At 47.0% G+C, this 20,487-nt stretch overlaps 1 protein-coding gene across 1 annotated transcript in view; it reads right to left on the bottom strand.

Annotated features, from left to right (window-relative positions):
• Window positions 1-20,487, bottom strand: part of PRKCSH (PRKCSH beta subunit of glucosidase II) — a 260,110-nt gene that overhangs the window by 54,650 nt on the left and 184,973 nt on the right. Inside the window, exon 16 of the mRNA XM_078684189.1 lies at window positions 18,058-18,202. Coding sequence (XP_078540315.1) covers window positions 18,062-18,202 — 141 coding nt within the window. The 3' untranslated portion in view covers window positions 18,058-18,061. The remainder of the gene's footprint in view (window positions 1-18,057; window positions 18,203-20,487) is intronic.

The following is a 20,487-nucleotide window of genomic DNA, read 5'->3' as shown; positions in this document are numbered from 1 at the left end:
CCCATTGCTGAAAGAGGCCTCTCGCCACATCCGAGTTCAGACGCCATTCGTGATCCACCGAGCACCGACGGCTGAGTTCGTCCGCCCTGGCGTTCAGAGAACCTGCCAGGTGTTGAACCGTCAGAGTCACGCCCTGACGTTCCAGCCATTGCCAGAGGCGCAGAGCCTCTTGGCAAAGGGTCCACGACCCCACACCGCCCTGTTTGTTGCAGTACCACATGGCGGTGGTGTTGTCCGTGAACACCTGCACTACACTCCCGTTGACAAAGGGGAGGAATGCCTTCAGTGCTAGGCGAATCGCCCGCAGCTCCAACATGTTGATATGGAGCCGGGACTCCGCCGGAGACCAGAGGCCTCTGATCTCCGCCTCTCCCAAGTGGCCACCCCAGCCTTGGAGGGACGCGTCCGTCACAACCACGTGCTCCGGTTGGGGAAGGGAGAGGGATCTGCCCCTGACCCAATCGCGGTCCGTAAGCCACCACTGCAACTGTCTCGCAGTGCCCTCCGAGATCAGGACATGGTCGGATAGGTTGCCCTGATGCTGGGCCCACTGAAACTTCAGGTCCCACTGCAGAGCCCGCATCCGCCATCTGGCGTGATGCACCAGAAGGATGCAGGAGGCCATCAGCCCCAGAAGCCGCAGCGTCAACCTGACCGAAACCCGGGATAACGGCTGAAAGATGGGAATCAGAGCCTGAATATCCCGGACCCGCCGTTCCGGAGGATAAACCCGAAACTGCGCCGAGTCGAGAACCGCTCCGATGAAAAGGAGCTTTTGAGAGGGACACAGGTGTGATTTCGGCACATTGATGGAAAACCCCAGCTCGTGCAGGAGGTCTGCCGTCATCTGAAGGTGGTGGACGACTGTCTGGGGCGAGCCCGCCTTCAACAGCCAGTCGTCGAGGTAGGGGAAGACTGAAACCCCTAACCGGCGCAGATGAGCTGCGACCACCGCCATCACTTTCGTGAACACCCGTGGGGCGCTGGTAAGGCCGAATGGGAGCACGATAAACTGAAAGTGCTCGTGGCCTACCGTGAACCGCAGGTAACGCCGGTGGGCCGGCAGGACGGGGATGTGAAAGTACGCATCCTGCAAGTCCAACGCTACCATCCAGTCTTGTGGGTCTAGAGCAGCCAAGACCTGAGCCAAAGTCAACATCTTGAACTTCTCCTTCCGGAGGAAGCCGTTGACGTTCCGTAGATCCAAGATAGGACGCAGGCCTCCCTTGTCCTTCTTGGGTACCAGAAAGTAGTGGGAGTAGCAACCACACCCTACTTCTGGCCCAGGAACGCGCTCGATGGCCCCCTTGGCCAAGAGGGCCGTAACTTCCTCCTGCAGAAGTGTCAAGTGGTCCCCCGACACACGGTGGTTCTGCGGTGGCATGGCTGGAGGAGTGGACTCGAAGGGGAGGGCATAGCCCCTTCGGACAAGCTGCAGCACCCACCTGTCCGATGTTATCGCGCGCCAGCGGGAGTGGAGATGGCGAACCCTGCCACCCACTGGCGTCACGTGAGCCCGAAAGCTCGGACTAGGAAGGCTTGGATGCCGCAGCGGAGGGAGGCGTGGACTGACCACGACGCTGGCCTCTACCGCCACCACGGCGGAAACCACGGGCGCCACCGCGCTGGGGAGCGCTCTGCGCCGCGTGGCTGGCAGCACGTGTGGGACCTCCTCTCCCTTGGCCACGAAAGGGCCGAAACGAACCCGTCTGCTGGCGCTGGGTCTGGGTCGAGAGACCCAAGGACTTGGCCGTGACCCTGGAGTCCTTGAAGCGCTCCAGCGCGTGGTCCGCTTTGTCACCAAATAGGCGACTGCCATCAAATGGCATGTCCATAAGCGTATTTTGGACGTCTGGTGAGAAGTTGGCAGATCTCAGCCAGGCATGGCGACGAATCGCCACCGTAGTGGACATGGCCCGTCCCAGTGAGTCCGTGGTGTCCAGACCACAACGGATCGAGTACCGCGCCGCATCCCGGCCTTCAACAAAGGCCCGGGTGAGCTTGTCCCGCACTTCCTGGGGGCATTGCGGCAAACACTCCTCGACCGTATCCCACAGGGAGTGGGTGTAGCGGCCCAAGAGGCACGCGGTGTTACAAGACCGCAGCCCAGCACTCAAAGAGGAAAACACTTTCTTTCCGAATTGGTCGTACCTCTTTGATTCCCGGTCGGGCGGAGCCGACGGAAATGCGGACTGCGAAGTGGAGGCCTGGATCACCAGACTCTCCGGGGAGGGATGGGTGGACAGGAAGGCAGGGTCGTCCGCGCAGGGACGGTGACGCCTGGCAACGTTCCGGTCAACCGGCGCACCAGAGGCGGGCCTGGACCAGGTGCCCAGAAGGACATCCGTCAGGGCCTCATTAAACGGCAGCAGAGGCTCCTGGGGGCATGACTGCGGTTTAAAAACTTCCGTCAGGATATTCGGTTTGACCTTCGCGACGGGGAGCTCAAGGTGTAAGGCCTTGGCAGCCCTCATCAGGACCACCGAATAGGCAGCACCCGCCTCGGACGCCACAGGGGACGGAGAGACAAACCCAGGGTTGGGCGACTCGTCCAGGCCACTGGCATCACCCAGATCACCTACCCAGTCCACATCGTACTGGCAGGCACGGGAAAGAGGGTCCTCAGACCCCTCCCAACCCTCTCCATACTCCTCCTCGTCATACCCATATTCTGGGTCGACGATATAGACATCGGGGTCAACAGGCCCCATCGGCGTCGGGTCCGGCGTCGGCCGACGCCGGTCCGGCTCCGAGTCCGGAGTCGGGGAGGAAAGGGGGGTGGCGCCGCGCGGCGTCGGTGCCGGGGACCCGACGCCGGCCGGAGCCGACGGCGGAGTCGCTGCACCACGCGGGGGCGGTACCATGGGCTGGCCCACAGGAACCGACGCCGGAGAGGCCGGGAGACCAGCCGGCGACGAACCAGAGGGAACCAGCGGCGCCGGGGCCGGAGCCACCGGCGGCGCCGGGGCAGGAGCACCCGAACCGCTCGGGCCCCCAGACGGGACCGACGGGCCCGCAGGCGCCGAAGGCCCCGCCGGAGAAGACCTCGCCCTCATAGCAATGAGGAAGGCCTCGATCTCCTCACGCGACGCGCCTTCCCCAGGGACCGACAGGTGTGGGGCAGACGGCGTCGGCGACCCATGCGGGACCGCGGGGGTGGGGCCACCCGAGCCCCCGGCCGCAGCACGCGGGCGTCGGGGGGAGTCGGGGGTGCGATGGCGACGCCCCGACTTCTTGTGCTTACCTGACGAGCCGGAGGAATGGTGGCGACTCCCGGAGCGCCCATGGCGGCTCCGCGACCGCTCCCTCGACCGCTCCCTCGACCTCCGACCGGACCGGGACCGCTCTCGACGCGGGGCCGACAACCGGAGTTCGAGAAGCTTGCGGGACCGCTCCCGCCTAGCTTTTCCAGTCAAGGCCCGACAGTCGACGCAGGACTCCACGTCGTGGTCCGCGCCCAGACACCGGAGGCAGAGTCGATGGTGGTCGGTGACCGACATCATGCGGTCGCACTCGTCACAACTCTTGAAACCGGGCATCCTACCGGCACCGTAAAGATCAATTACAAAAAACTTGGTCAAAAGACCGGAGTACTGCTCTTCGGATCTGCGCTAACTGGCGCGGAAAAAAGAAGAACTGACGTCAGCGCGCGGAGGCGGCGTCTATATACTCCAGCGACGTCATCACGGCGCACGACGCCGACGACGCGGAGCCGCAGGGGACGCCTGCAGACGACGCCTACCGACGCGCAGGGGTACTGCTACGCAAAAGTTTCCGGATCCAGACTGACGCCTGGGGATATTCTAAGGTAAGGAATCTAATACTAACCTGTTTCTTTCAGATGTATATGATCCAGCACCTCATTACATTGTATGAGGGTCAACATTCTGATCCAGGTCCGTTACATGATGTCCTGAACGAGTTACTCCAGTATAAGTGGAAAGGTTTAGGTACCGATTTAATTAGTGTCATTCTAGAACAGCGTCACAAATACAGAACGTTTCTGAACCCACATTTTGTTCATGTCTCACCCCCAGAAAGTAAACCCTTTTACATAGACAGACAGAATCCGTTACGAGAAGTACATCCAATTAAGACAGACGGTGGTGAAATGCAACGAGTGTTTGTTTACACCCCGATCACAAAGATGGAACTCTTAGAGATGAAAAAGTTAATTCCCTGTCATGATAAAGATCCAGCAGGGTTCCACCGAGAATTAAAAGACATGCTCCGTATGGGAGAATACACGTATCCAGATATTATTAAAATGTTAAAAGTCCTATTGCCCGCAGGGGTATATGAGAAACTCAAAGAAAAAGAATGGGAGGTGGGAGAGAAAAAGATCGATTGGGCAGTTCTAGAAGCCGAAGATAAGGCACGAGTACCAGGTACCGGTCTTGGAGATAAATGTAAGGAATTACCAGAATTATTAATACAAGTTTTGCCTAGATTATTGACAACCAGAAAGGAAGACTGGGATGCAATCTCAGCCTGTAAACAGAAACAAGACGAAGATATTAGTGATTATTATTCTAGATTTGAGAAATGTTTTAGCATCAACAGTGGCCTCAAGACCAGTAGTGAATCATACCCTCATCTTTTTGTTACTAAATTAGTCGAGAATTCAAGTCCACAAATTAAAAACCGAGTTTTGAAAGTCGAAAGTACCTGGCAAGCTAATACCCCGTCCCAGATGTTACAGATGCTCCAGTATCACCAGAATAGAATCAGAGAAGAGCAAGAACATGAAAGGAAACGTATGAAAGACACGAAAATGAAAGTACTAGTTGCACAATCTGTTCCTCAAGACAGTCAGAAGAGGGGTCCGAATCAAGCCAGTCATCCTGCAGCTCCAGTTAAAGGAAACTGCAATTATTGTAAACAGCCAGGTCATTTTATAAACGAGTGTGCAGTTCTGAAACACAACATAGCTACCGGTAAGACTAAAGAAAGACCGCGTCCGCCTAGACAAGAACAAGTTTCACAGACTCCTCAGCCACAGAATGCACCACAGACAGTTACAGCACCGCAGCCTATCGCTGCAACACAGCATGTTACACAACAGATGTACCAGTATGCACAGTCCGAGTATCCAGAGTATCAACCGTATTCATGAAACAGCCTAGAGAGGGAGGTAGGCTTGCCTCTCATCGAGATACCTGTAGATCAAGAAGGTCCCTATGTTCATAGTCAAGTATTAGGGAAAGACAGAAAGTTTTTGATTGATACAGGGGCAAGTAGGACCACCATCAGTCACGCCGAAGTTCCAGGGGCTCCGCTCTCAGGCTCAAGAAATGTTTCCCTTGGATTTTCAGGAAAACCTATCGTAAATGAAATATCAAAGCCAGTTACTCTAGAAGTAGGTCCATTGTCCCGCACTACTGATCTGTTACTTACTAAGTCATGTCCAGAAAACCTATTAGGCATTAAAACACTGAAAGAGTTAGGTGCAGTTATATGCTGTTCCCCCGAGGGAATACGATTGTTCCTACGTGACTTCAAGGGTCACTATGTATTACGAGATTTTGATCCCAGATTGTCCAATGTTCCACAGCATCTATGGGCGCAAGGTCCAACTGATGTTGGCTTTATGCAAATCACACCCCATCGTGTGACTCTCAAGCCAGGTGTAGTCCTGCCACGAATCAGACAGTACAGATTGCCACCAGAGGCTGTAGCAGCCTTATCCAAAATTATTGACGAGCTCATGGCTCAAGGAGTAATTGTAGAAACCGACTCCAATGTATGCAATTCTCCGATCATTCCAGTCATGAAACGTACTGATCCAAATGCACCTCCAGTATATCGATTAGTGATTGATCTCCGAGAACTTAATAAATGTATTATTCCCCAGTACCCAGTTGTCCCAGATATCTCTTCCCTGTTGACAGCCATTGATTCCGAAGCCTCATTTTTTACAGTCATAGACCTCAAGAACGCATTTTTTAGTGTTCCCATTCATCCAGACAGCCAGTTCCTTTTCGGATTTTGTTTAAATGGAAGGAGCTATAAATTCACACGAGCTCCTCAAGGTTTCACAGAAAGTCCTAGTATTTACAGTCAAGCACTTAAGAGACAACTAGACAACATTCACATGCCAACTGACACTGCCCTGCTCCAATATGTCGATGATCTCCTGATCACAGCCCGTTCTGAACGTGCTTGCGAGCGAGCATCACTTACAGTCCTGTATTTCCTAGCCGAGATGGGACACAAGGTGTCCCCTTCTAAGCTTCAATTCTGTGTCCAGCAAGTGGTCTACTTAGGACACTTACTGTCCAAGAGGGGTAGGCAGTTGACACCCGACCGTATTCAGTTAATAGCGAGTCTTCCTCAGCCCAAGTCCCAGAAGGAGGTACGTGCTTTTATCGGCCTTACTTCTTATTGCAGACAATGGATTCCTCAGTATGCATTTCTAGCCAAGCCACTGATACAGTTAACGACACAGGAGGCAGCCGTATCGACTGTCCTCCCATGGACATCTGAACATACACTTAGTTTCAACGAGTTAAAGAAAGCCCTATGTCAAGCTCCAGTTCTAGCAACACCGAACTACAGTAAGTCTTTTACACTTTTCGTCACTGAACGCGAAGGTACAGCATTATCTGTCCTCACACAAGATCAAGCAGGACAGTACAAGCCCTGTGCTTATTTTTCGAGCACATTAGATCCAGTAGCCCAGGCTCTGCCTGCGTGCCTCAAGTCAGTTGCAGCCACAGCACTAGCTATCAGACAAAGTGATTCCATAGTATTAGGACATTCCTTGACAGTACAAGTTCCACACTCCGTGGAAGTTCTTTTGAACCGAACACAAACTCAGCACTTGACAATTGCACGTTTAACAGGTTATGAATTGACACTGTTCCAGCCACACATAGAAATCAGACGCTGCAACGTTTTAAATCCTGCTACACTGTTACCGTCAGTTAATTCGAATCCTGCCACACACGATTGTGTGGAAGTAGTTAACATCATGACTAAACCAAGACAAGATCTGACAGATATTCCATTACCAGATCCCGACCTGACACTTTATGTGGATGGTTCATGTATGAGAACAAGTACAGGAGAACTAGTCGCCGCGTATGCAGTGACTACTGACACTGAAGTTATAGAAACACACCGCATTGACACCCTGTCTGCTCAAGCAGCAGAGCTAGTTGCTCTGACTCATGCCTGCATACACGCCAAGAACCTGAAAGTTAATGTTTACACAGATTCACGTTACGCATTCGGAGTTGTACACGACTTCGGAGTGCTCTGGCAGGAGAGAGGTTTCATGACTTCTCATGGAACCAAGATTCAGCATGGTCTCCTTATTCAAGCTCTGTTAGATGCCATACATTTACCGACATCCATTGCTATCATGAAGTGCAAAGCACATACGAAAGTTACTGACACTATTTCTCAAGGTAATGATCTAGCAGATCGCACAGCCAAGCTTACAGCACAGACATAGGACATTCCAGTTAATAAGACACCGACACACTCCAGATCCGACTACATGTATGACAGTTAAGGACCCTACACAAGATGTCATAGATATCCAGTTACATGCTACTCCTGAAGAAATCAAGAAATGGTCCGAACAAGGAGGGGTCCAGACAGATCAGGGATGGGTAACGAAGGGTAAAGCCACATGGTTTCTCCCCGACTCTATGGTTCAAGTCATTATCAATACCGCACATAGTCCAGCACATTTAGGAGAAAAAGCAATGTTAGACAGTATCCAGAATATTTGGTTCAACAAGCATTTACGAGCTGCAGCCAAGCAGAAAGTCCGTACCTGTATGATATGTTGCCAGTTCAATCCAGGTAAAAGTGTCCCGGTGGAACAAGGTGGATTCCAGCCCCCTGACCACCCTTTTGAAGTCCTCCAGATGGATTACATTCAGATGGAGCGATGTCGAGGTTTCAAGTATGTCCTCGTAGTTGTATGCGCTTTGTCCAGGTGGACAGAAGCATATCCAGTCCCAGATTACACAGCCGCGACCACTGCCAAGCAGTTGGTTCGTGAATTTTTCCCCCGTTATGGACTCCCTAGAGTCGTATATTCTGACAACGGCCAGCCATTCTCATCTGAGTTGATGAAACATGTTTCCCTTCTGTTAGGGTACCAGTGGAAGTTCCATTGTGTACGCCATCCTGAAGCAGCCGGTCTCGTAGAGAGACATAACCAGACTTTGAAAATCCGTATTGCAAAAGTTTGTCAAGAGAAAGGTGTGGACTGGCTCATAGCTCTGCCAGTCGCTTTGTTTTACATGCGCATGGTCGCACATTCCAGATCAGGTCTGTCCCCGTACGAGGTCGTATTCGGCCGCCCCCCTAACATGTGGGGTACACCTAGACCCCGAAGTATTACCGATGTTTCAAGTAATATGCTGACAGATTACCTAGCTTCCTTGATGTCTGCCCTCAACTCTTGTCGTTCACAGGTTGCCGCCGCATTTCCAGACAATACCGAGGTGGCACCGCATGAAATCGTTCCCGGATCCATGGTTCTTGTCCGGAATTTCGACCGCTCAAGTCCGCTGGAGCCTCGCTGGAAGGAGCCCCGACAGGTCCTTCTCGCCACCCGTACAGCCGTGAAGTTGGAGGGACGCAAAGGCTGGGTGCATCTTTCGCATATAAAGAAGTTTTATGGACTGAAATCCGTCTCAAAGAACATTGCCCAGGATTTGAAGGACTGCCAAAGTACTATTCTCAAGGACTGTCCCGCAAAGAACAATGATACTGAACCCTCCCTGTTAGAGAAAACTCCGCAACAGGAGTATAAGTTGAAACTCCGGTCTAGTAAAATAAGTCAGCCAGTTTGATTGTCTAAGTCCTCCCCTAGGTGAAACGGTTAGACTGTTTCTGACATGTATAAAATAGACCCCCATAGTGAGAGAGTTAGTCAAAACTCAATCCGATGTATCGTTTTTCTAAGTTTCATATTATTTCTCAGCATTATGATTTCCTGCACCAGTTATGCATTTTACCTGTATTTCCCAGTTTCTCATGTAAATAAGTCTTCTAATGCTACAGTAGAGCACACGTTTAGTGATCTGCCTCCTCATGAACTCTCCTACCGCCTTGCTATGCGAAATAATTCTTTCATCCGCATGTTACATTATTCACACCAGACCAGCAATGCCACTAATTGTTGGGTGTGTGGTCGACTCCCCCCTTTCCAGACCCCGAAGGGAGTTCTGCCACTCTTTCCTTATCCATTTTCACATAATGGTTCGTGTGGAGCATGGTCCACGTTAACGTCATCCTCAACAGATATGTCTTTTCTTAACAGTACATGTTTCCCAGACAAGCAAGGTCTTCCCCACAGAACAGGGTTAGATCTAGAAAACGAAGTTTACAATTTAGGTAATTATTCTTCGAATTTCATGGTCCTGAATGTTCAGTCTGATTCCACTCCAGACTTACCTGCTATTTCAGTACTACCAGTCAAAGGCGAATTATGTGTCCGAAATTATGGTTCCGTACATGTAGGACATAGTGATTGTACTACTATTGTCAAGTATAGTGACAGTAGGAAATCTATTTTCAAGGCTTCACGTCATTCTTATTTTATTTGTGGTCAGACCGCATATGTTCGTCTGCCCCTCGATTGGGAGGGAACCTGTTACATTGCCTTCCTACTGCCACCTGTTTTCCTAGCCCCATCTGATTATCACAGAAACACACATCTAGTACACATTAGACATAAAAGGGAGATCGAGTCCCCGATTGTCGATTATACTGAAACTGCTCTAGAACAGTATACAGATTTCAATAGAGGTTTCTTCTTCTTTATAGGACCTATCCAGAATAGTAAGCTAATCCGTAGGTTAACCAGAACCCTTGAAGCAGTAGTTAATGAGACTGCCTCTGCTCTAGGTAACTTAACTGAAGAGCAATCTGCTATGAGATTTGTCGTTTTACAGAATCGTCTCGTCCTTGACGTCATACTGGCCGATAGGGGCGGGGCATGTAGAGTCATCGGATCTAGTTGCTGCATTTTCATTTCAAATAACGTGCCGTCTGTTTATTCAGCTATAACCAGACTCCATAAAATTGCCCATCTGTTACACCAAGACCCAGGCACCTGGACATGGTCCGGTTGGTTCTGGAATATAATTTCCGCTTGGGGATGGAAAGTCATGTCCTTTCTAGGTATTGCAGTAGCGATCATATTCAGCTGCTGCCTCTGTATACAATGTGGCCCTGCGATTTGCGGCATTTGTGCTACCTCTTGTATTCCTAGTCCCAAGTCCCGTTCTAAATCCCGTTCCAAGAAAATTCGAGACGAGCAAATGATACTGTATGAAATGATAGATGGTATCATGAATATTGATGTTTCCTGATGGAAACGTAGTGACAAGGAGGGAATGTGGAAAAGTAAATTTTGCCATGTTCTGTGTCCCTACGCGTCCTCCATCATATGTTATCTGTGCATGATTAATATGCCTATGTATTCCCCATGTTCGATTAAAGACGCAATTACAGTTGTGTCCACCTCTAGTATGTCAGTTTCCAGTTCTCGTGAATACTACGAATATCAGGCCTATGTAAAGTTACGTTGCCACGTTTCTCAGTGTGCACGTTATTACATTGTAAAGTCCCCGTTTCTAGGCCTCAAAAGGGCCCGGACACCAGATTCAGCTCCTGTCTCCTGAAGCCTCGCTGAGGAGCGATACAGCCCCCACCTGTATCCCTGACCCTTCACTTACTTCCTGCCTCACAGTGCCCGGCTCAGCCTGGCTCTGCCTCTGAGTCTGCCAAGAGTATGTTATGATTCCAGTTATCAGTTCAGTCCTCCTTCTCTGCATTCCTAAAGCTACTGAATCGCATCAATAGTTTCCGTCATTGTCTAGCCTTTACGTCTCCATGTAAGAGAAATACTGCATTTAATGGTCATTTAATATTCTTCATCACGCACTACATGTAGAATAATGCATGCACCAGTCTTAGTGTCTGTTAGCCTTTACCCCGATAACTTTTGGATTCTATCAACATGTTCTCTAAACATCAGATACTAGATACTGCTTAGGTACATGTCGCCCTGACTCTCCAGACTTCAGTCTCTGCTCCTAGCACAGAGTTCGTAGCCCCCAGCTTCTCCTAGTAACACGTCATTGCCAAGTTTGCGCGCACCATTAGGTCAGAGGTCCCGGCTCCTTAGGTAGCCCCCTCCATGTTTCCGCCCCATTCATGACATATTCTGTTACGTTTGCATCACATGTCTATGTACACGCCTCTGTTACACCTACTTTCACCCTTATCTTTCGCGACTGCTATTGACCACACCCACTGCTCCGCCTATCCTATGTACTGTAATGCAACTGTTTTAGTATATATGATCGTGTATTGTTATTAAAAGTTAGCGCGCTCATCCCAGATCCTGTCCCGGCAGCTGCCGGGCCCTGCCATCCTATTCCTGTGCAGGTTGTCCTGTTCCTGTCCTTATGCTGTATTAAACCTGCAAAACTCCTACTACCTCGAATCTTGACTCTTATTTATTGAGCTATCTGTTATTCATTTATGCATTCAAAAAGAGAGGTATTATTTATTTATTTACCACAGTATGATGCTGCCCTTGAGATTACCTCCTGGTATGCTGTGGTGTCATCAGTGATGGTTTTGCAGGGTAAAAAGAAGGATCATTATCCATAGGTTGATCAATATTCGAATCATTCCATGGATTTATTGGCGGTGGACTATTGTCACCCCTCCTCTATATCAGGCTGTGTATGTGGAGAACCCCGTGGTGTCATATTTAAGGGGTCTGAGCCTGGTAATGGTTCAAGTGGTGAAGGGGTAGATAGAACTTGTAGTCATGTCTTCCTTTTTTAGAGGAATTTTGTAACTTGTATCCCCTGGAACAGTCTTTCTTTTGGATGGTATTCCATCCTAGGCCAAAATATGTCCAGTGTCTGAATTAATGTAAATATTCTTTAGTTTAGGGCCCAGTTTTTCCTTCTTAAGTTCCAGTATAGATCCCAGAGGTTTTTGATGGGTATCTTTAGGTTTTGGTGCCGAACCTTTCAGTGCTGAGCTGGACCGGTCTTTCTTATCCTTTGGAGCTGAAGGTTTCGGTTCCGAGGGTGTTTTGTCTTGACTCGAGCCGGAAGGCTTAATATGCTGTTTCAGTGCCAAGCCTGAAGGCGGAGCATTAGAAGCAGTCTCTCAGTGCATACCCTGTCCCGAAGGCAGTGGTGGCCCAGAAGCCTTTTGTTTGGTGGAAATTAATTTGGTGGGCCAAGGGGCTTGGTTATTCACGGCACCCTGAATTTATTCACGGCACCCTGTTCAGCTGGAATTTCTTCGGACTCCAAGTCAATCTCCAGTTCTGAGTCCGATTCCTGAATAGAGACAGCCTCCTCCTCTTCTGCTACTGATGCTTCCATTTCCTCCTTTTTGGTAACTTCCCTGAGGATATCCGGTGTGTAGTCAATGTTCTGCCTCTACATGTCCCTACATCAAGCTAGACGGTCCCGCAAAGTCATTTTCGATCCGAACTATCAGTGTCGCAATCTTCTTCCTTGTGCTTTGGTGAGAGGCACAAGTTGCAGACTTTATGCAGGTCGGTGCACAGATACTTGCAGTGGCACAGAGAACAGAATTGAAACAGTCTGTTCCATCAGCAGGGTGATTATGATGGAATGGAAGTCGACCAACACGGCTAGGCCCAAAGGCCGCCAATGACGTCTTCTCGATCGAAGATGGGATGTTTTCTTATTTTTTTGATGCGCAGGAATAAGGGGACGCGTACGAAACATTACAGACGAGCGTACAGTGGGTAAAGTACTGAGGGGATCCCGAAGAATGGGCCCGAACTGGAGCGCCGAAAACCATGTCCGAGCCCGACGACGGAAAGAAAACAATTGAACAATGGAGTTGATGCCCATGCGCACTATCACTGAAAGGAGGAGTCACCCTATCTCATGACTGGAAAAGACTTCTTCGGAAAAAAAAAACTTGCAGACATTCGGACCCAACACTAGATGGGAGGAGTATGCAAAGCATGTGTCTCTACAGCACACATGCCTCGAACTTGGATGTAACCCTTCAGAAGGAAGGGCGAGCTCTCATGTACCCAATGCTTACGGAATATCATATTAGGTTCAAGACAACACAAACCTTTGTTTCCCTAGCCATTTTAGCTGATGCTGTGGCCAATAAAAAGATAATTTTCCATGGTCAAATTTATATTTTGCCCCAAAGGGCAAACCAGTTTAGAAAAGAATACATTACCTAACACAGGGATGAGAGTCTGGAGGTTTGAGGATAGAATTAAAAAAAACGTAAAATCATTTCCGACAGGTATACTGTAAAAGCATGTTTAAATATTACATTATGGGAAGGTCATAATGCCGGTTCGGTGAATTCGTAGAGAAGATCTGAAAGCCTGACCCAATAAATGAAATCAGGAGTATACACGTATCTATGGCATGTTTGAGAGCCAATATTCTGGTCTACATACCACATACAGAATCTTGGATTCAAAGACGCTATTTTGGCAATCAAATGGCCTCTAAGAATGCTTAGATGCTTTGGAAGAAGTTTAAAATGTGTTTATTGTGGATCTGCACAATGCAGCCAGCTAAGTACAGCAATAGAAGGCTGTTGCTCTCCATCCTGGACAGGAGAACGATGGGGTCAATTAGACTAAAGCAGCTAGTCTGAAAGTTTACCTGGGCAGGAAGAGGCCTCGGTCTCTGTTACCAAAAGGCAAACTTCCTGCCGTATTTAAAAAAGTCCACTGCTTGAGCAAGCTTTTTTTCTTTGAACCAATACTTCTCTTGCCGACATTATAGGAACTCTTTTGGGAAAAAATAATTCCAGAGTGGGTTACCCCCATCAATACCGGGATTTGTTTTAAAGTAACAAGGAAAAGAAATGAATATACAGTACATAAAAGTTCATCCCTGCAAGTAGGGGACCACTTAATATTTTTCCAGCTGGAGACTGTCATGCTCCACATGGCAGTCCAGTGCAGGCAAAGAGTACTTGGGAGGTGCTGCAGTAAACAAGGCAGGCCTTCAAATGTACACAAACTGGCAGCCCAGTGACAACTTGGCAACTTCTCTGTCTCTATAAGTCATGCAAACTCCTGGACAGATGAGCCTCACCGATTCCATTCACTCTAAATGACACTTTTAGTCCTCTCTGAAAAAGAACAAAATACCTAATGAGCTGTAAGGAGGGCATTCACAGAAACATAGGTTATGGACAACTGGATCAGACGTCTTGCAATGTTTCCATATGTTGCTGCTGCAGACTGTTAATTTGTGGGATCCCTGGCCAACTAAAGATTTGACTGTGATGACCCATTCATCATCTTTTGAAGCAGATCTGATTCAAGCGTCATTCCATTTTCTGCATAAGGCAAATTAATTGCTGTGATCTCTATGCCATGAGCAGTGATACAGTGCCAGAACATTTGAGCTTTCTTTTGAGTTCCTGCACTATGTAGCAACGTCTTTGTTCAGACAGTAGATGGTGAGTAGAGTTTGCATTATGATAGTCTCAGATCTTACTGCTTGAAAAAAAGGGCCCGAGGTCTATAAGGACCACCTTCTACTCTAGCATGCTTTTGTGACTGTCCACCGAGACCTGCATTCTTGAATCATCAGGCAATCCACACTGTGAAGCCTTCTCTGCTTTCTTTAAACATAAGACTGACAACATAAGAAATGACCTCATAATGGATGTAAATCGATACTCCAACTACACCAGAATGGCTGACACTCAACCTAAAAACAAGGCATCCTGGCAGTACTTCGACACCTACTCGGAAGAAGCTATACACAAACTGCTCTGCACTTTGAAGCCCTCTAATCACCTCACAGACCCTCTACCTGCTAATGCGGTAAAAGACTTTATCCCCTTGCTCCTCCCTCTCTGGACCAAGATCATTAACAGCTCTCTGCAACAAGGACACATTCCAGACTCCCTTAAGGTGGGGCAAGTCACGCCTATACTCAAGAAACCTACAGCTGATCCGTCTGACCTAAACAATTATCGGCCCATCACCAATATCCCCACCCTGGCCAAACTGTTGGAGAAATGTGTCCAACTCCAACTAACAAAACACATTGATAAATTTGACCTCCTCAACCATCATCAATCAGGTTTCAGAGCGAAACATAGCACGGAAACAGCTATGACACACATAATTGATGACGCCCTCCAAATTCTGGATCGTAATGAGTCCTGCCTCCTCATCCTTCTTGATCTCTCGTCAGCATTTGACACGGTCAAACATGAGAACTTGTTGGAGCTGCTAAGTACTAGGATGGGGCTATCGGGAACTGTTCTCAAATGGTTTTCGTCTTTCCTTCACAACCGGTCTCAGAGGTTCAAGATCGACAATGTACTATCTACACCGGTGCCTGCAGATCTTGGGGTTCCACAAGGATCCACCCTCTCTCCTACACTGTTCAACCTAGTTATGGAACCCCTCGCCACCTTGCTTCAAGCATCCAATGTTCAATTCCATATGTACGCTGATGACACACAACTCTACCTAAAGTTACAGTCCCCGGAAGATATCAAACAGCTGAATTCCACGCTTATTAACACCCAATCCTGGCTGGCCGATAATCACCTCAAACTAAATGCTCTAAAAACTGAGTTCCTACTCATCTCACCTCCGGCGAAAATCTCCACCACCCAAACCTGGCTCAACAACCTAACAGCACTCAATGTCCAACCTACCATCGTGGACTCGGCGAAATCCCTAGGCATCACACTCGACGCCAAGCTCGACATGCAGCAGCACGTCAGCAAAGCCACAAAAGCAGCTAATTTCCAAATTAACACGCTGAGGAAAATTAAACCCTTCCTCCCGGCCAAAGACTTCCAAACTGCTGTACAAGCTCTAGTCATCCCTCGAATAGACTACGGAATTGCGACCCTCAGCGGTCTCCCGCTATCCACAACAGCACCCTTAAGAGCCTCCCTGAACGCTGCCGCGAGACTCATTACTGGCTCTAGAAAGCACTCGCACATATCCCCAGACCTAAAGTCTCTAAAATGGCTGCCTTTTGAAGCCAGAATACAGCTAAAAATTGCAACTATGACACAAGCGGCCGTGCACCACAAGGCACCCAACTACCTCGCTCAAAAGCTGTCTATATCAGGAGGTTCGAGATCCAATAGGAGTACTAAAAATCTACTCCTGAAACCTCGTAGATTTCGGAAAGCGAAAACTTACAAACGCTCCTTCTCAGGAATGGCACCCAGGATCTGGAATGCGCTCCCTCCTGAAACAAGGCTAATCACCTCCACTGCACTCTTCAAGAAAGAGGTGAAAACAATGCTTCTGGCCAAGATCTCCTGATCGCTACAGATGTTGGGTCAGAGACTCTGCATTGCTTGTACCGCTGCTCTGCCTATCCCCTGGCACTATACTCGACTTGTTGGGGGCACTATTACGCTACTCTCTTACTACCGACCAAGATTTGATACACGTTGGTTTACTGATCCACCTGTACGCCATTGTAGTGGGATCAATGACCTGTGCTGCTCTATACTACTCCCTTACCTGATCATATATGGATTGGTTTTATGTTTGTTTTTTTCATCCATGTTATTACCATGTTACTTACCATGTTATTACCATGTTATTACCATGTTATTACCATGTTATTACCATGTTACTTACCTGATCATATATGGATTGGTTTTATGTTTGTTTTATCATCCATGTTATTACCATGTCACTGACTATTATGCTGTTCCCATTATCTCTGTTTACTCCTATTGCCCCTTCCCTGTCTTTGTGAAGCGCTCTGATATCTGTAAGGATCCTGTTCGCGCTATATAAAACTTTGAATAAAATAAATAAATCCAGGCGCTCCAGATGAGCCACTGAAGCATATGTAATAACAAAAAAAATTAAGATGTTGCACAAGGTGTACCCTCTATCTCCTAATGTTTCTTTAATACCACAAGGAGAGATGAGAGATGCAACCTCAGAATTTGCTCCCATCTCACAATCTCTTCAAAACACTTATCCTTGAGATGCTATGCTGGGAGTTTCATAAGCTGTTGTGCCAGACACGATAAAAATACAATATGCATTTTATCTAAAAACAGTTTAGCTAAACGTCAATGACTGGTTTCAAAGGATTCTTGCTACGCATGTAGTATACTTCTAGCTGTGGGAAATTGTCCACTCAGAGGGGTGCTGATTTGTTGTGAATTATTTGGAAGTTAGATGTTAAAGGACTTTAGGTTCTGTGGGAAAAGTTCATAGAACTTTCAATTGAAGACTACCTCGAAGAGCCAATTTCATCTTCCTGATATGTGCCACTGCCATGCAAATAAATAAGGGTCTGGAAGTAGACTTTTGGCAGATTGGAGACATTTCATAACTCAAAACCCTCTAGGCTTCTTTCCAATGCGGATGCTTAAACGTGCCAATGTGATGAATGAAAAAGCATGCAATAGAAGGAAGCAGAGGTGAACATTAATACAAATAAACCTTACTTGCACAAAATATGGTTTAAAAATAATAAAAACACCAAAAGGAATCAAGTAAAGTTAAACATATGCATTTGAAATAGTTTTTGTAAAACAAAAAATTATTAAGGGAGAAAACTTAATGCTCAGGGATACACGATTCACTGGTTGAACATAAACTGAGAACCAAATGACACTGCAGTGCATTTTGGCACCCAGGACCAGCCTCCCTGACTTAAAACAGAGTCAAATCATTGTTATCTCTGAGATGTCTCTCTACTTTTCTCTTGCGTTAAAAAGACTTCAGGGTGTAGTTTTTTTTAATAGCTAGCAGGAATGCCAATTTAGTTTTACGTTGAAAAAATGGAAAATGTCTCCTGTGATGGCCCAAAAAGTGTTTTAAGAGATGTTTGTCGTCAAAGAATTTTCCTTAATTCTGCACATTGGTGAAGATGTCCAAATACTTATGAAGTTAGCATTGATCCCAAGATGGAGGTGTCCTGTTCATTGTGGGTGGGCACATTTTCCTGCACAGAAGTCTGTATCCTGCAGGTACTGGAACTACCACCTTCCTCACTAACTACATTCATCCCTATAATTAAGTGGACTCACCTGCTTAGAGCTCATCGTGGTCAGAAAGGTCCACCTCCTGTGGCTCCATACATGCGGCTGGCGTGAAGAACTCCATGAGGTACTCGCAGCGACTGGGCTCTGTGGTGGACGTCACAACTGTTTCCTTTCCACATGAAAGCTTCACCTGGGGTCAGAGAGACAACAACTTCACTGAGAAAAGGGAGACATGACAGTATCATAGGGGCAAGAGTAAATTGCATTACTCAGGGATGAAGAAGCTATAGAGGTACAAAAAAATCTCACCATTGGCTATATGTTAAATGACATTTTATCAATAATGACCCTTTGTGAACAGACTGCCACTTAAACCCAGTCTGAAACTAAATGCAAGGTCTATTACTATACTATCAAAAAGCTAATAAACCATCACCAGAGCGACCACAGACTAATTTCACAAGGGATAACATCCCACCAGGGCTATGCAGAGTAATGTCCACATTTCAGCAATATGCAAAGTTGCCACTTACAGATCTATGCACACCTTTATCTAGACATTACTCTCTAGATTCAGACTCCAGGCCCGACACCCAACTGGGTCAGGCTTCTTTGGATGTAACCTCTTTGGCTAATAAAGACTGTTTTCTCCCGGAGTAATATATCCCCATTAACACTGCCACTGTTACTGGGATGGAGCATGGTGTGCTACTGAGTACTTACGACCATCAATAAGGATCCCTCAATGGAAACAAAAATCTCACTTATAGGTTTAGTTCTCCATCGTGGAAATCTTCTTTGAAGTCATAAATGACCAACCCACCGCCCTGGCATTGTTAATGGGAGAATTATTCATCCACCTTCTATCTTGCCAAAATTAACAGATCATTTACAGAAGTAGGCGCTGCTTTCATTTAACGGTAATATAAAAAAGTGAGGTACCTCTGACACCATAAATCGCACTAGATTTTTGTAAACAGGTATCCCTTTTATTGACCCTGCACTTGTTTTAATTTTTATATCTTTGTATAGTTTTTGCAGTTAAGCATTCCTTTACCATATACACAACATAGATATCTTTTAATATACATTTAACGGGCCACACTACATTCAAGCAGTTGTCTTGTTAGCTCGAATTTCCCTCACTTTCTATACACTTTCCTTTCAAAAATTAAAATTATCCATAGCAACTAGATTTGTAGCAGTATTTTTCATTCAAACTGCTCTTTAAAATGAAAGATCAAGTGAAATCCAGTAATTTCACACAGCTTTATTCGATAATTGTGAACAGATCATAAAAGCAGAAGAATACATATATAAAAAAAATATCCAGATCAATAAATATAAATGAATTAAAACATTATTAAACAAATTTTGCTGTGGTCCAATTAAAACCTTTAAAATCGGTTCTAATAGAAAAAGCAGTTCATCATATGGTTACAGGGTGCTGCTAGAAACTATACCCACCCTTTTCCTCTTCCTGAGGCAGGGCCATAGATATGAGGCAACACAGAAACGGATGAAAGGGTCACGTAGGGCTTTTAAAAAATATATTGCGACCCGACATTGCCTAAAATTATGATGCCAGAATTGGCAGTATAAACAATTTCCTTGCCTCAAAATATTTTTGACAAAATAGTAGGATATGCAGATCTGTCTGCGCCGCAAGGTTGTTACAGGGGCAGCAATCAAGATCTGCTAGCCTATACTTCTTTTGTGGATATCCCAGGACTAACGGGATCATGTTTAATCTGAAGAGCAGTAGAATAAATCTGTGCTGGGCGTTGTGTATCCGTGCTAAGTAATGGAAACCATCCCCTGGTATTAATGGGACCAAGTCATACGCAATAGTAGACTGATGGATCTGTTTTTTTTCCCTGCGGACGTATTCTGCTCTTTGGGAATATAGAGCTTTTAACAGTTTCTTTGTGACCCCCTTACAGGAGTCAGGGTCCTGAAATAGTTTTTCCATCCCTATAGCCACAATACAGTTTCTACATGATTTAGCCACCCAATTCTTTTGTAATAATCTAGGTTGCAGCATTCTCCTATAATGGTTTGTGTCAAATCTACCACAGTTCTTTGCCAAATGGATATCCACAAGAGGACCGGCCCATTCTTAAGGTGTCACTCAGAAAGGGGAGCCCTAATTCGAGATGTAGAATATAATTTAAAGCCGATTGGGGTAAGGACACACAGTTTTTAAAAAAGGAGTCTTCCATTTGCTGTAACAGGCCAGTATTGGCCATCCCCCACACGCCTGCTTCATATGTTGTGGCTGATTTTATTTTGGCTTGGTAAATATTTTTAGTTACGTCCAGTGAGCTTCCACCCACTTTTTTGCAAATCTTTTAAACGCGTTTAGGCTCCTTTGCATACCTTGGGCTCTTGATTTTACTAGTTTGGACCAAGAATGATCCTTATCAAAGAGCACTCCTAGGTATGAAAAGGAGTCCATCATCTTAATTTCATTGC

The sequence above is a fragment of the Lissotriton helveticus genome, chromosome 1_1 (assembly GCF_964261635.1).
Source record: "Lissotriton helveticus chromosome 1_1, aLisHel1.1, whole genome shotgun sequence".
NCBI lineage: Eukaryota > Metazoa > Chordata > Amphibia > Caudata > Salamandridae > Lissotriton > Lissotriton helveticus.
The sequence above is the reverse complement of the archived record's forward strand: the minus strand, read 5'-3'. Positions and strand labels throughout refer to the sequence as shown.